Source organism: Thermobia domestica, chromosome 3 (genome assembly GCF_964235325.1).
Source record: "Thermobia domestica chromosome 3, izTheDome1.hap1.1, whole genome shotgun sequence".
Lineage (NCBI taxonomy): Eukaryota > Metazoa > Arthropoda > Insecta > Zygentoma > Lepismatidae > Thermobia > Thermobia domestica.
The window spans coordinates 253,768,716-253,782,765 of NC_137456.1; the positions used below are offsets into that span (position 1 = coordinate 253,768,716).

Genomic DNA, 14,050 nt, shown 5'->3' on the forward strand with positions numbered 1-14,050 from the left:
AATTTGATCATTAGTAAAATTATCATTCTCTCTATGCCTTATTTAGAATATCGACCATTTAAAAAGCTATTAGTTACTTTCATAATTACTCTGTATCTAATAAAATACAAAGTTGTAACAAATACGTTGCAAAGTGATGATACACTTATTGACAACTACTGTTTGGAGATTGTTTCGTCAATTATCTTTGCTACATAGACAAAAGGATTTCTTTCTTTCTTTAGATTTCTCCGGAAACTTTCATTAAGTTTCTTCACATCAGAAACAAACCTCTTTCGCATACTACTAATTTGACAGTATTTCAAACTTTTATGTGATGCCTAAGTAATGTTTAAATTGGTATATTAACTTTTCTATCTTTTCTTTTTCTTTTCGAACGTAAAATTGAATCCGACCAGAGGATTATGAATTACACAGAGGTGAGTTTGACACTTCATGCTCTTCCCCCTAGAAAAAAAAATCGTACAGACGATCTCTAATAAACTCGTTTACATTTTTAAAAGCTGTCTTTGAAAAGAAAATTACAGTTAAAGTTATTAAAACATACATAATCAATCATGTAACGCATGGTCTCTGAATTATTACCTTCACTTTTCCATTTCCTTTTTTCTTTTGTTGTCCATTTGATTCTAATTGATAAATCACACATTTCCACACAAATGCAGGAAAAAGATATTAGCAATTCATTATGAGTTTTTGAACTGTGTAATTATTTACTGTCAACCCACACATTTATTCACTCTCATTCAAATTAACTGAAACTATCTAACAACGTTTCGCCATCAATGAATTTAGTATATCTTTAAAGCCCGTTTATACAATTTACAGTTACCTAACGAACTTACCTTCTGAATTTCTCACAATCATGAATTATAATAGCCTTAATGAAATATTTGCAAACAAAATGTTTGTTGTAATGATCTGAAGGCCATTTCTCTTTATATTTCTAAAATTTCAGAACAGAACCTCCTGTCCCTAATACATACATATATATATATATATATATATATATATATATATATATATATTAGGGAGAGGTTCTCTCTCTCTCTCGATATATACATATACATATATTAGAAAAACATTTTAGGAATTCAGAACCGATTTAAGTTGTGAAATATTTAGGAATCAGGATAATTTTAATTTCGCAGAGATTTGTAAGATAAAAGATCTTTGATTTTCCATTTACAATTTGTTTTTAAACTACTCCTTATCTATTGCAACTACAACGTTTAACTAATATAAAAGATGTAGAATAGCAGTCAGATTGCAACTTTTAAAATTGATTGTTATTAACCGTTACAACATTGTTTCAACGTTAGTTAAATGTTATAACTATATATCTCACAACAATTGTTCAATAATATTTTCATTCATAAGGTTGTAATGTGTTTGCCTGTATAAACGTACATATCATGTTTTGTCATTCTCGAATAGATGTAAGTCATAAGTCTGTAATTTGTTTGCCTATATAAACGTACATATCATGTTTTCCATCCTCGTATAGATTTCATTCATAAGGCTGTAATGTGTTTGCCTGTATACCATATTTTGCCACCCTCGTACAGACTTAGTTCATAAGACTGCAATTTACTTGCCTATACAAACGTACATATAATGTTTTGCTATCCTCGTACAGATTTAGTTCATAAAGTTGTAATTTGTTTGCCTGTGCAAAAGTACACACCATGTTTTGCCATCCTTGTACAGATTTAATTCAAAAGATAGTAATTTGTTTGGCTCTGCAAATGTACATATCGTATTTTGCCATTATCGTATAGATTTATAATAATTGAACTCTGAAGATAAAAGCATTAAATTGTCTTTGAATTAGCATGAATTATAATTAAAAGAAATTGTGCGTAGAAATATAGAAAGTGTCACATCAAGCTTTCTTCTTACAATTTAATAGAACGTAATTTTAATAAACTTTTGAGAAACGTCTAACACCTTGTTAAAATATTTAAATTATTATTGTAAAAGTTATTGATTAACACTATTAAGTTAACTCTATATGAAGTTGGTAACAGTATACCCAAAAAAAATCACCTCAAAATCACCTTTCTTTTTAAAATTAACTTAACAAAGAGTGTAATTTTCAGACTTGCAAGTTTGAAAAGAGCAAATTTTCATAGAAATGACGAATGTTTAGCAGAAGTGGTCCTGCAATTTTTTTTTTCAAAATGTTACAATTTCGGTCATTTCTGTTCACATTAGGTTAAGTTAAGTTAGTTTATGTTGGATTATGTTAGTGTAGGGGTTCAACATAATTTTCGAAAAAATGATAGAATTTCGCTTATTTCTATTAATATTAGGTTAGCTTAGGTTAGATTTGGTTAGGTTATGTTAGGACTAAGTACTTACATCCATTTCTCCTATAAATTTTGTATTTTTTACGTACTTCTGGACCCCTTCTGCTAAACATTCTCCATACAAACTATTGAAATTATGTTCTATGCATGTATGTATGCTCAGTTTGATATGTAACACTAAGACTAGTTTTAAAATGTGCAAGCTTTCTCCCTGATTTTTTTTTTTTAAATTCAAATTTTAAGTAAATCGCCTATAATTGTAATGGGTTGTACAGAAAACAGCAACAAATTCAGTAAGAGTTATTCCATGCATTTAATAATTTAAATATTTTTGGTCCTCTTTTAGGGACTCTGTTGCTGCAAAAACTGCAAAAAGAATATTAAATTATTAACAGCAAAAGATTTAATTCCCAGAATGAGAATTTACGAATATATTGTACATTAATTGAAAAGTATTGGCGTGAAAACAGGGAACAGTTCCAGAAGGAAGGAACTCCACGGAGTCAGGGACTGGATATAATTTGTAGGAAAAACCTCTGGGATGCAGGAACCCCTGTGAGAATAAGCGAGCAAATGATGGAAGAATATTTTATGGAGTCTGACCTCGGTATCTGGCAGCTTCTCAACACTTTCCACCTTCACGGCCTCCATTTTTTCCTCCATTTCTTTGTTGTCTTCGCCGGGAGCCTCGGTGGGATCCTTCTTTATCTGCTCGACGTCCCCTGCGTCGGTTGTATCCTGTGGCACCTCCTTCTCCGATGGCTTATCCTCTGTGTCAGCATCCCCTGCCTCCGCGGCCTTTTCCTACCAAAAGAAAAACGAGCAGTCGTCAATACTTTATTCTCAAATATCGAACCAGAAAATTAAAATTTCAGAAAACCAACTCTCGAGCCACATATCAAAAGGAAAAATGCATTTGCTTCTGATGTCTTCTGCCATATCCATGAAAGCATGTGAGTTACAAACGGAATAATAAGAGCCTCGGAGGCAAATATTTCAATCTTCTCTTCTATTTTATATTTCATTGCAAACATAGTACAAGAGAACATATATCTATTCAGATATTAATATACATTTCTTTAGGAACTAAATTTTTAATTTTTAATTTGATTACAAAACAGTTACTTAACAATCTTTATAATAATACAAAAAAAAAAAAAAACAAGCTTACGCTGTTTATGGTTCTTCCTTTCAGATTTTTTTATACAATTTCTAAAATGGCGGTTAAATGTTTAATATGTACACATAGCTAATAAAAATTACATAAAATTATAAATACTTAATGATAATAACAATGAAATATGTATTATCATGATAGTATCTCAATTTTCAAATATTCTTTCAACTTTTTATCTGCTTATTTACTGAAAGTAAGTAGCTCTCTGACATTTAGTGATAGAGCATTCATGAGACTTTAATGCATTGGTGCCTGATACTTTTGAGACCATAATCTAATCGTGGTCTCAGTTCTGTCTTTGCACACGTACTTGCTGAGTGTTTTATGTGAACAAGGTGTGGTGAAAATATAATTTGCAACTTTCTTGAACTTTCTGTGCATCATGTGTTATTATTACAGCTTACTTAATAGCTATATGATTTATATGAATGAAAGATGATGAAATATGACACATGAATCATATACACATAAAATGCACAGAACCTATATGATTTATATACGCATTTTATGTGCTAGCTCAGAAATTTGTAATCTTTTGGTTTAATAATTGAGTGGGGATACTGCGTAAAACTGGATGTAGGCAAATCAATTTACTCCAAAGCTATTGATACAATTAATTGTATCGGTTATTACGGTAATCACTTTCAGATTACCGTACCAACTAAATTTCAGTGGTTCCAGAAGAGGTTGAAATTAGTAGCACAGGATATATTTGAAGAATGAATACCGTGTAAACACGATGGCTTGTGGCAGACCCTTCAACTCTGATGCGAAGAGTTCTTTTTTCGATTTCAGATTATGTAAGTGTATGGTAGATATCATTTCTATGGATTTTCCCCGTTTACTACCACGGTTTCCATTCTACCAATACTTTGCTATTATTCATTTGTATTTTAATAATCTATCTTCTTCTGTGAATGCCTTTGGCGTGGGAGACCCGGGTTCGATTCCCGGCGGGAGCTCATGTGGTTCGGATTCCACGTTAATCAGTAGGTCCACGTCTCATATAGCCTTGCTGCTGAAAGGGACGCTAAACTAAAATCAACTCAACTCAACTTCTTCTGTGAATGTAACTGTATAACTGTGAAAGCTTAAACTAAGGATTTCATTTTCATATAGAATCAATACTAGCATAAATATCCGAAAAGTAATTACTGAAAAATAATTACGATGTGTCCATGGCTCTTAAAGAGGATATGGAGACATAAAGCGTAGAACTGTACACCAAAAAAATGTCAGAAACTGTAAACCGACAACATTTTATCTCACATAAAAGAATATTTCCTAGTATTACGCATCATCATAAATATAAAATTTTCATTTTTACCATGATGTCTGCAGAAATCCTTACTTTTTCTATTTCTACCGTATAACTATTTCCTTTCCAGTCAATGACGATATCAGGTATTGAAATGAGTCACCAGTGTCATTTGTGAGTTTGCTTGGGGAGGGGGGTGCTTAAATGTCAGTAGATTGTCAGGTTTTTCATTGATATATTATCTTATGTATAAAAAATGTCAAACTCAGAGGGGGCAATTGTTCTTCCTGGAGTTCCAAATGACCCCCTTGAAATAAATTCAAGGGAAGTTTCAATTTCAAACGAAAACAAACCAAATGTTGGACATGTTTATAATTTCCAGGTAAGCCATAGATTAAACGTAGGGCGTGTGTAAAAATGTACATATTCTGATCATTTTACACATATTTACCAGATTTTTCATTGGTATAAGGAATTACCTTCTGAAGTTCAATTCTGTTATCAAGGCTAACATGTCATAGCTTTGATTTCGAAACTCCCGAAGTGCTGTGAAAGCTTTAAGGTTGTAATTTTAGGAACTTTTTTTATATATATATTTATCACTGCTTTAACTTTGTTTAATTATTTATGTAACAAAAAATTCCCCACACTATATGAATTCCACAAGTTTTTGGGATAAAGTTCATTCATAATGGAAGAGCCCTTGATATCCATTAATCAAGGGTGTTCCATTCACGCTAAGGATTAATTAATTTTGTTTTGTTTGCTATTAATAATGCTTCATCTTCTAATTAAGCTAAGACGAAGCATAGTGAATGCAAATGAATGCAAAACTTACGGAATTCCACTGCTCTGATCTACGATCACCACAGATACAGTATGAAATTAGAATTCAAACTCGTGAATTTGCACGCCCTTTTAATATTTCAACCTCCTATAGCTGAATCAACGCAGTTTATTATTATTATTATTATTATTATTATTATTATTATTATTATTATGCTAATATTTTGTGATGTCACATAACATACTTAAAATATTAGAATCTACTTTTCTTGAGGAGGAGGCTTTAAAACAGAGGCCCATATGAAAAGTTGGGAACACTGATAAGAGAATGAGTATGTGCATAAGGAGGCTAGACTATAGGAAAGTATTTACAGAATTTAATACACTGTTTTCAAATCGTCAGGGTTGAGCCTTAGTATCAAAAATAATACTTTGAGTCCTAATAATAAAGAAAAATTTTCCATTCTATCCTTTGATTATAACGAAAGATATTCACGGAATATTGAATTTCAATATTATTTTACTTTTTAAAAAACTTGTTTCAATGGCATCTAGAGCTTTGTATATAAAGAATATGTAATCTTTTAAAATCAACAATAGAAAACAAATTTACTGTATGTTTCCAACGAATAAATCTTAACAGAGCTATTGTTCTATTAAAAAATCTCTCCAGAAGAAGAAAACCCATTGTAATACATGGTCTTTTGTATTATCTGCAGCTACATCACGCCGTTCATTCCCTTTCGTCAATTTGCAAGAAAGTTACCCTTGCTGCGAATGGAGAGCAATAGAACGTAAATAATGAGATTAAAAGACTGAATCACAAAAGCATGTGCCATAATTATGCAGCATCTGCTGCCACCTGGAGGCAAATTCAAGAATCAGCGACGCCCTAGTGTTCCGTATAGCACTTTCGAAAGAAACCAAAATGGAAGAAAGAAAAAAAAGTCCAGAAGACAGTCAGTTGGATAGATTCCCACAAATAGACTTTACTCCGCCTCCTCCCCCTCCCCATTTCCTTCTAAATTCTCTGGCCACGTCATTTAATTGAAACAGCTTGAAACCGGGAACAATTAAAACAGATCTACAGCATGGCGCCCTTTCATCCAGCTGTAGCCATAATTCATATCAGAAACAATAAAGAAATTACTCATTTAATTATTGCCAAGTTGACTGGAAATGATTAAAAAGTAATATGCTATCATGTGCACTTACAATGAAATATATCTATATCTATCTATCTATCTTTAGCTGCTAGGGGTCTAAAAAGGACGAAACAATAGATACATTCTATATTTTCTAACTTTGATTTATTTGCTCCTCTCTATACTATATTGACTAAATCTTGATCTGAAGAAATGCGTGAAGCAATAAAACTATGAATATGCTATTGCCATCAACACGTTCTGTTCTAATTTAGTTTTCGGAATGTCATGATATATTTCCTAAAATATCACTATTTTTGCAAAAATGACTTTTGATGTCACCGTTTTACAAAAGTATAAAAAGCTTTATCGACAATATTATCTATTCACAAATAAATATTTTGTTGTTTTTAAAGAAACAAAATGTATTTTGTTCATTACATATCACCAAGGCATCTTTCTGTGAGGCGAAAAAGTCGAAGGACAAAAAAGTTTATATTTTCGAATAAATTTTGTTGAGATTGGTAAAGGACTGTGAGAAACATTGTTATAGAAAGTTTCGTTAATTGATTTTAATAAATAACATATTTATACATATCTATAATTTTGAGGGGTTTAAACGGGACGAAATGTTTCCAATAATTTGGATTTTTTAAAAATAACAACAATATTTTACATCTTATTGCAATGAATCGGACATAATTCAATCTAAGTAGCATAAGAAACGTTTTCCCGAGACGTGTCAGTAATTAGATAGAAATAACGTTGATCGATATGACGATATTTTTTATGGTCAAGGGGTTTTTTCGGGACGATTTTTGGTTATTTCCAGGTATCCAACTCTCAACAGAATGTGTAAGAAAATGTCGGCAACTGTGAGCGTATTCTTTAAAACGTCTCTTCTCAAGCATTTTTCATTTCATAAACTATTCTGTTTAAACAGTTCACAGAAATTAGGATGGAAAATTGACAAAAACAGTGTCTACCAACATTTCAGATAGAACATCATTGCCATAACAATTGCTTCGGAGAAAGTCACACCACCGTTCGCTCATAGCAAACAGCATTGAGAAGGGGGAAATATGTAGAGGAGGAGCCCTCCCCACGTGCGTCACGCAGCAGCTCAATAGTTGATTGACACCTGAAGTTCCTTTATAGCTGTTTTCTTCCGCTGGTTATAAAGCAGTAAAGCGAACAAGAAAGACTGGTTACAGATTTCAATAACAATTGTATAGGCTGTGCTCTACACAAACATATTTAAAGCTGAGAAAATATGTAGAAGCCCTGGACTAAAAGACACACATCATTTGAAATATTATAATAAATAACTACAATACATGTATATAGAATAACAAATACATGTTACTCAATGATAATTAAATAATCCAGTGTAACACCACTCTACAATATATCCCATATTTTCAGGAACACCATCAATAAGACCGTTATATTACTGTTTTATTTATGGTTTAGTGTCTCACTGGTAATTACACTGAAAGGAGAGGTTCCGACTTCATATGATCGCATGCAGTTTTTATATGGTTTCTTGCCTTTCACTCCTTACATTGTGTCGTTTATTATTATTATTATTATTATTATTATTATTATTATTATTATTATTATTATTATTATTATTATTATTATTATTGAGTTGAGTTGATTTTGAGTTTAACGTCCGTTTCAGCAGCTAAGCTGTATGAAAAGTGGACGTACTGATTAACGTGGAATCCGAAACACATGAGCTCCTACTGGGAATCGAACCCAGGTACCCCACGCCACAGACGCGTACGCTAATCTCTTAGCTATGGAGATACTACTACTACTACTACTACTACTACTACTACTACTACTACTACTACTACTACTAATAATAATAATAATAATAATAATAATAATAATAATAATAATAATAATAATAATAATAATAATAATAATAAAAATAATATAGTTTAAATTAAAAGACAAATTCTGACCAAAGCATACATTAACTAATAAATAATACCATTACAGTTTCGGCAAATTGCTTTGGTTAGACTTTGTCTTTTAATTTATACAAGAAGTTCCAAAGCTAGAATGAGTGATATTCAAATAATATAGTTAATAACATCAAGAAATTTTGAAAACAATAATTTTGGGAGAAAATAGTTTTTGTGGTGGTAAATTGAAGAAATGAAATTAACACTAAAAGCATTTGCGAGATTAAATGTTTTTATAAACTAAACTACTTCCCTGATATTCGAGAAAACCGCACTCAATGTTTTTAATTTCTTCATTTTATCTTCTCAAAAATAGTTTCTTCTTTTTAATGTATTTTATAAAAACTTTGCTTTGTTATAATTTCAGCATCATCTTTACCAAAGGATTTACCAATGAATAAATGAGAACTTTATTTATGACCTCTTTCTAGTACCGAAGCTATACGTTGCTTGAAAACAGTAATGGTTTTAGATTAGGTGTGAAAAGTAATATTGTTGAAATGGTGGGAAATCCACATTTAACATGCCCAGGAGGAATTCAATTGCTCCAAGGGGCTCCCTGTCACTCTCTGAAATAATCACTGCTTGAAAATGAAATCTCTGAGTTTAGTGCCACACAATTATGCTCCAAGGCTGAAGGAGATGGTAGCGAATGAAAGAAACAAGTGATGGTAAAATCTTGGCGATATAAAAAGCAGGAGGTAATGGAAGGTCTTCGAGAAAACCCGTGCACATAGTTTTCATCCTTGGCGAGAACCAGGACCGAAGCAGGGGCCACATATCCTAAGAAGTAGATAGGTGCTCTATCACTGAGCCACCGAGGTTTCCGTATAAGAGAATCCATACCTCAAGATCGAATCAGATCTACGTTAATAAGTTCAAATTTTAAAGCTGATCAAGAATCGAACTCGGAGCCTCTTACATCACGCTCCATTAGAACAGAGCGGGGACTGTAGGGGGTGAAATACAGGGACCTGATCCCTATTAATTTTAACTTCCTGAAGTTAGCTCTCCACTCATCACAAATATATATTCCAAATATTATACTTTATTCCTTTTAAGTCATTTTTAGTACTCAAAGAGCATGTTCCCTAAAAATCTCGAAATCTAATTTTGTAAAACAAACACAGGGGCGGATCCAGGATAGCGATCGGGGGCGATCGCAACCCCAAGAATAGGATTTTAAAAAAATAAAACCCATTACAAAGTTGTAGCTCTAGATTTTTTTTTAAACATTGTATTATAATTATAGAATAAAACCTAAAATAAGTAAGTCTTCAATTGCAGAAGTTAAATGAATCAATACATCTCAATAAATTACTTGCATTGGAATTCTTGCTCAGAAAATGCCCACTTTCGAAAATGTAGGTGGTAAACAGTAAGCTATAAACCCATTTGTCCACAAGTGTTTGCCAATATTCCTTAGGACTTTGACGGTACAGAAAGTCAATAAACGTAATGGTTCTGGCATTTTACATGCAAGTGCAATTGAAAATACAAAGAAGGAAGTAATATAACTAGCGTATGAATAGAAATTAAAGTTCATGATTCAAGAAGAATTCGTATTCTTATTATTATTCTTATTCTACTGCTACTACTGTTTATTATTATTATTATTATTATTATTATTATTATTATTATTATTATTATTATTATTATTATTATTATTATTATTATTATTATTATTATTATTATTATTATTATTATTATTTGTAATCCATCCGTATCAACATTTAAACAAGTCAACATGCATGGCAGTGCATGGCAGCCAAGTTACGCGAAGAAAATGAAAACTGGCCTGCACTGCCGTAAGCATATTATACACAACTAGAGATTTGGGGAAAATCGTCGATTTCGAGGCTCTGTAAAACCGATTCTAGTAACGGGAAGAAACATGAAATTTAGAATTTAAGGAGATATCCGAGAGATGTGATCATATACCAAATCTCACATTCCTACCTTCAACCATATTCGAGCACTGGACCCCTAAAATATGCAGTTTTCAGGCTCACTGACTCACTGACTCACTCATCAAATTGATTAGGTACTTCCCAATGAGACAGAGACGTGAAACTTAGCACAAAGGTACCTTATAATGACCTGAGTATAGAAAAAGTCCGAAATCTGATGAATGTGCTATGGGAAATTTTACATGGGCAAAAAACTGTCCTTAGCTAAGCAAGAAATCGTTTCACTCACTCACTCATCAAATTGATAAGGTACTTCCCAATGAGATAGAAACGTGAAACTTTGCATAGAAGCACCCTATAATGACTCGAGTACAGAAAAAGTTGGAAATGTGAGGAATGTGTAATGGGATTTTTTTATGGGCTAGAGACTGTCCTTAGCCAAACATATATAGGTTCGTCCTCTCATTCATCAAATTGACTACGTGCTTCCCAATGAGATAGAGATGTGAAGCTCTTCTTAAAGGTACTTTATAATGACTAGAGTGTGAAAAAGATCCGTAATGTGAGGAGTGTGCTATGGGAAATTTTTCATGCATGAAAACTGTCCTTAGCAAAGTAGAAATCGGTTCACTCACTCACTCATCACTTTCATTTGGTACTTCTCAATGAGATAAGATGTGAAACTCTGCATAAAGGTATCTTATAATGACCTGAGTATGGAAAAAGTCCGAAATGTGAGGAATGTGCTATGGGAAATTTCTTATAGGCGAAAAATTGTCCGTAGCCATTAGATACTTTCCAATGAGATGAAGATGTGAATGTCTACACAAAGGTAGCTTATACAGTAATAGCTTGAATATGAAAAATGTCTGAAATTTAAGGAATGTGCTATGGAATTTTCTATAGGAGAAAAACTGTCCTTACTCAAACAGAGATCGGTTCATTTACTCACTCATCATTGATTAGGTGCTTCCAAATGAGATAGAGATTTGAAACTCAGCATAATGGTACCTACCTTATATAATGACTTATCTAAGTAAAAGGTTCCAAATTTAAGTAATGTACTATGGAAATTTTTATGGGCCAAAAACTGTCCATTAGGTACTTCTTAATGAGAAAAAGATGCGAAACTCTATGAAGGTACCCTGTAACGGCTTGAGAATGAAATTTGAGGAATTTGCTATAGAAAAATTTTTCATTGAAAAAAAAAAACTGTCCTTAAATCAGAAATCGGGAACGATTCCGTTATTAAACACATCACGTGCATTGTGATAATGTTGTCAATCGTCCGAGTAGTCGAGTTGGTGCCCTCCTCGCTGTCTATCACGTGCGCCTTTGGAGTATGGGGTCCCGAGTTCGATTCCCGGTAGAAGAGCCTTTGGAATTTTAACTCTCCTCGATGTTTCTGTGTTCGTGTCCCTGTCGTTCTAGATTAATAGAAAAACGAGCTAAGGTCACCGAGAAAAATCCGTTATCCGGACATCGGTATATTGTACAAGTATACGGGATCCTTATGTTTACTATAGAAATCAATACTTAACATACGTTATCCATATGCTACATACGTACTGGCCTCTTTCCCGCGTAGATGTTACTCAGTGGCATTACAGGATGTCTGACATCTAACAGCCTTCCATACATTACGTACGTCAACTATAAGTTACAAACGGCCATCTGTATGTGAGATTCTGACTGTCTACATAGTTCTTTCCTTTGTGCGGAAAGTACGTTTATTCGGAACACTTATACGGAAAGTATGTTTAAAATATACTTTTTCAGTTATACGTTTAGTGTACGTTAAGTCCAAAAACTGCAGGATTTACATATGTAACCTACGTACGCCACATACCTACCTATGTAACCTATGTACCTACGTACATTTTTTCTGTGTGTGCGAGTAAAAAAGTGAAAGCTAGTAATAAGTAGTTAAGCAAGTTAATGAGGCATATTCTGTGCATCAGTTAACTTTTAAAAACGTGGGCTAAGACACGTACATACTGCCGTAAATTTCGTGGTTGGAAACCCAGACAAGGGAGCCAATATTGTTTTTCTTTTTTCGGTGAAGATTTTCCCTTTATTGCAGTCATTTGTATTAAATAGATATTGAAATTAATTGATAAGTAAGAGATTGTAGAAGTGAGGATATTTATAATTAATGAAGTTTCCAAAGAAATGAGAAATTTAATTGTTCGAGTTTATGTGAGACTAGCAACAAGATGTAACGGATTTCGTAAATATATTGGTACCACGAGTTGTATTATGGTTACCACAGTCATTATGTAAAAATGTTCTTGATACTTCGTGTCTCTATCTGTGAACAGTGTGCGAATCTCTTACGTATCAGCCTTTTCATCAACAGTGAATTTCGTGCCTTTGCTCTTCATATTTCCTGAATTTGCCCACCTGAGGGTCGCCCCCACGCGTCCGCCTTTGCTCGGCCTACTTCCTCACACCTCTTAAGCTCACAATTCTACCGAATTTCAAATTTCTTTTCCTATTTCAACTATCTAAAACATAAGATTTTGTATCCCAGGAAAACGCCTATTTAAATAACATGGGGTTTCCTTCATCTCCCTTTAGATTCCTTAAAAACCAAAAAAAAAAAAAAAAAAATCACTTTTAGCAATTTTCCTGTAGGTTAGTCGCGGGAGGCTACAATCGTGCCAAATTTCATCATTCTAATCCTGCCGGAAGTGAATAAACATTTTGGGGTGTAGAAGACGTCCAATATAAATAACATGGAAATGGTTTTTCAGTTCCTCATAAAACCACTCTAAAGTTGGAATTGTTTATCTTTACTGATTACTTAGGTAATACTAACGAAAACGTAGAAGCATACTGAATTTCAAGTTCTTATTCCAATTCCAAGTTCCTAAAACATGAGATTATAGGTCCAAAAAAGACCCATTTAAATAACATGGGGAAATTCTTCATCCCCCTTCATCATTTCAACTTTCCACGTCAACCGGAAGCACCTCTTTAATTTATGTCAGTTCATTTAGTTTTATATACAGTTGGATATGTTGGTGGCAAATATTATTAAGATTACAAGCTATTTGAAAGGTGTATATCATTGGAAGGAAAACCCGAAGCAGTATGAAACTGCGCAACATGCGCGTCAGGTAATGAACTCCGTAATTTCGCAATGTGGAATGGCAGAGAACAATTAAATATATTGAAACACCAGCCATGTCTAGTGATGTAGCAGCGAGGATTCAGCATTAAGGGTTTTGGGCCCTGTTGATACTCTTCGTATTTAGGTAATGAAAAATGAGATGTTAGCGATCGTGATTTTGTAGTTCGGGTAAATGAATTAGAATCACGTTTGGACATAACTCTCTGACAGATATTTAATATTAAATAGAATAAATCCTCTCCGCTGTTCTAGTGGCTAGCATGTGCGCCTTTCTTGTACGGCGTCCTGGGTTCGATTTCCGGTGGGAGAGCCCTTGGGAACTAATGTTGCATGTGACACATTATGACTCC

General features: G+C 33.1%; 1 protein-coding gene across 2 annotated transcripts in view; it reads right to left on the minus strand.

Moving 5' to 3' along the window:
• The window catches only part of Nrt (Neurotactin), a 547,731-nt gene that overhangs the window by 35,622 nt on the left and 498,059 nt on the right, over window positions 1-14,050 (minus strand). For both annotated transcript variants that reach the window (XM_081752316.1, XM_081752317.1), the window contains exon 5: window positions 2,916-3,116. In XM_081752316.1, coding sequence (XP_081608442.1) covers window positions 2,916-3,116 — 201 coding nt within the window. The remainder of the gene's footprint in view (window positions 1-2,915; window positions 3,117-14,050) is intronic.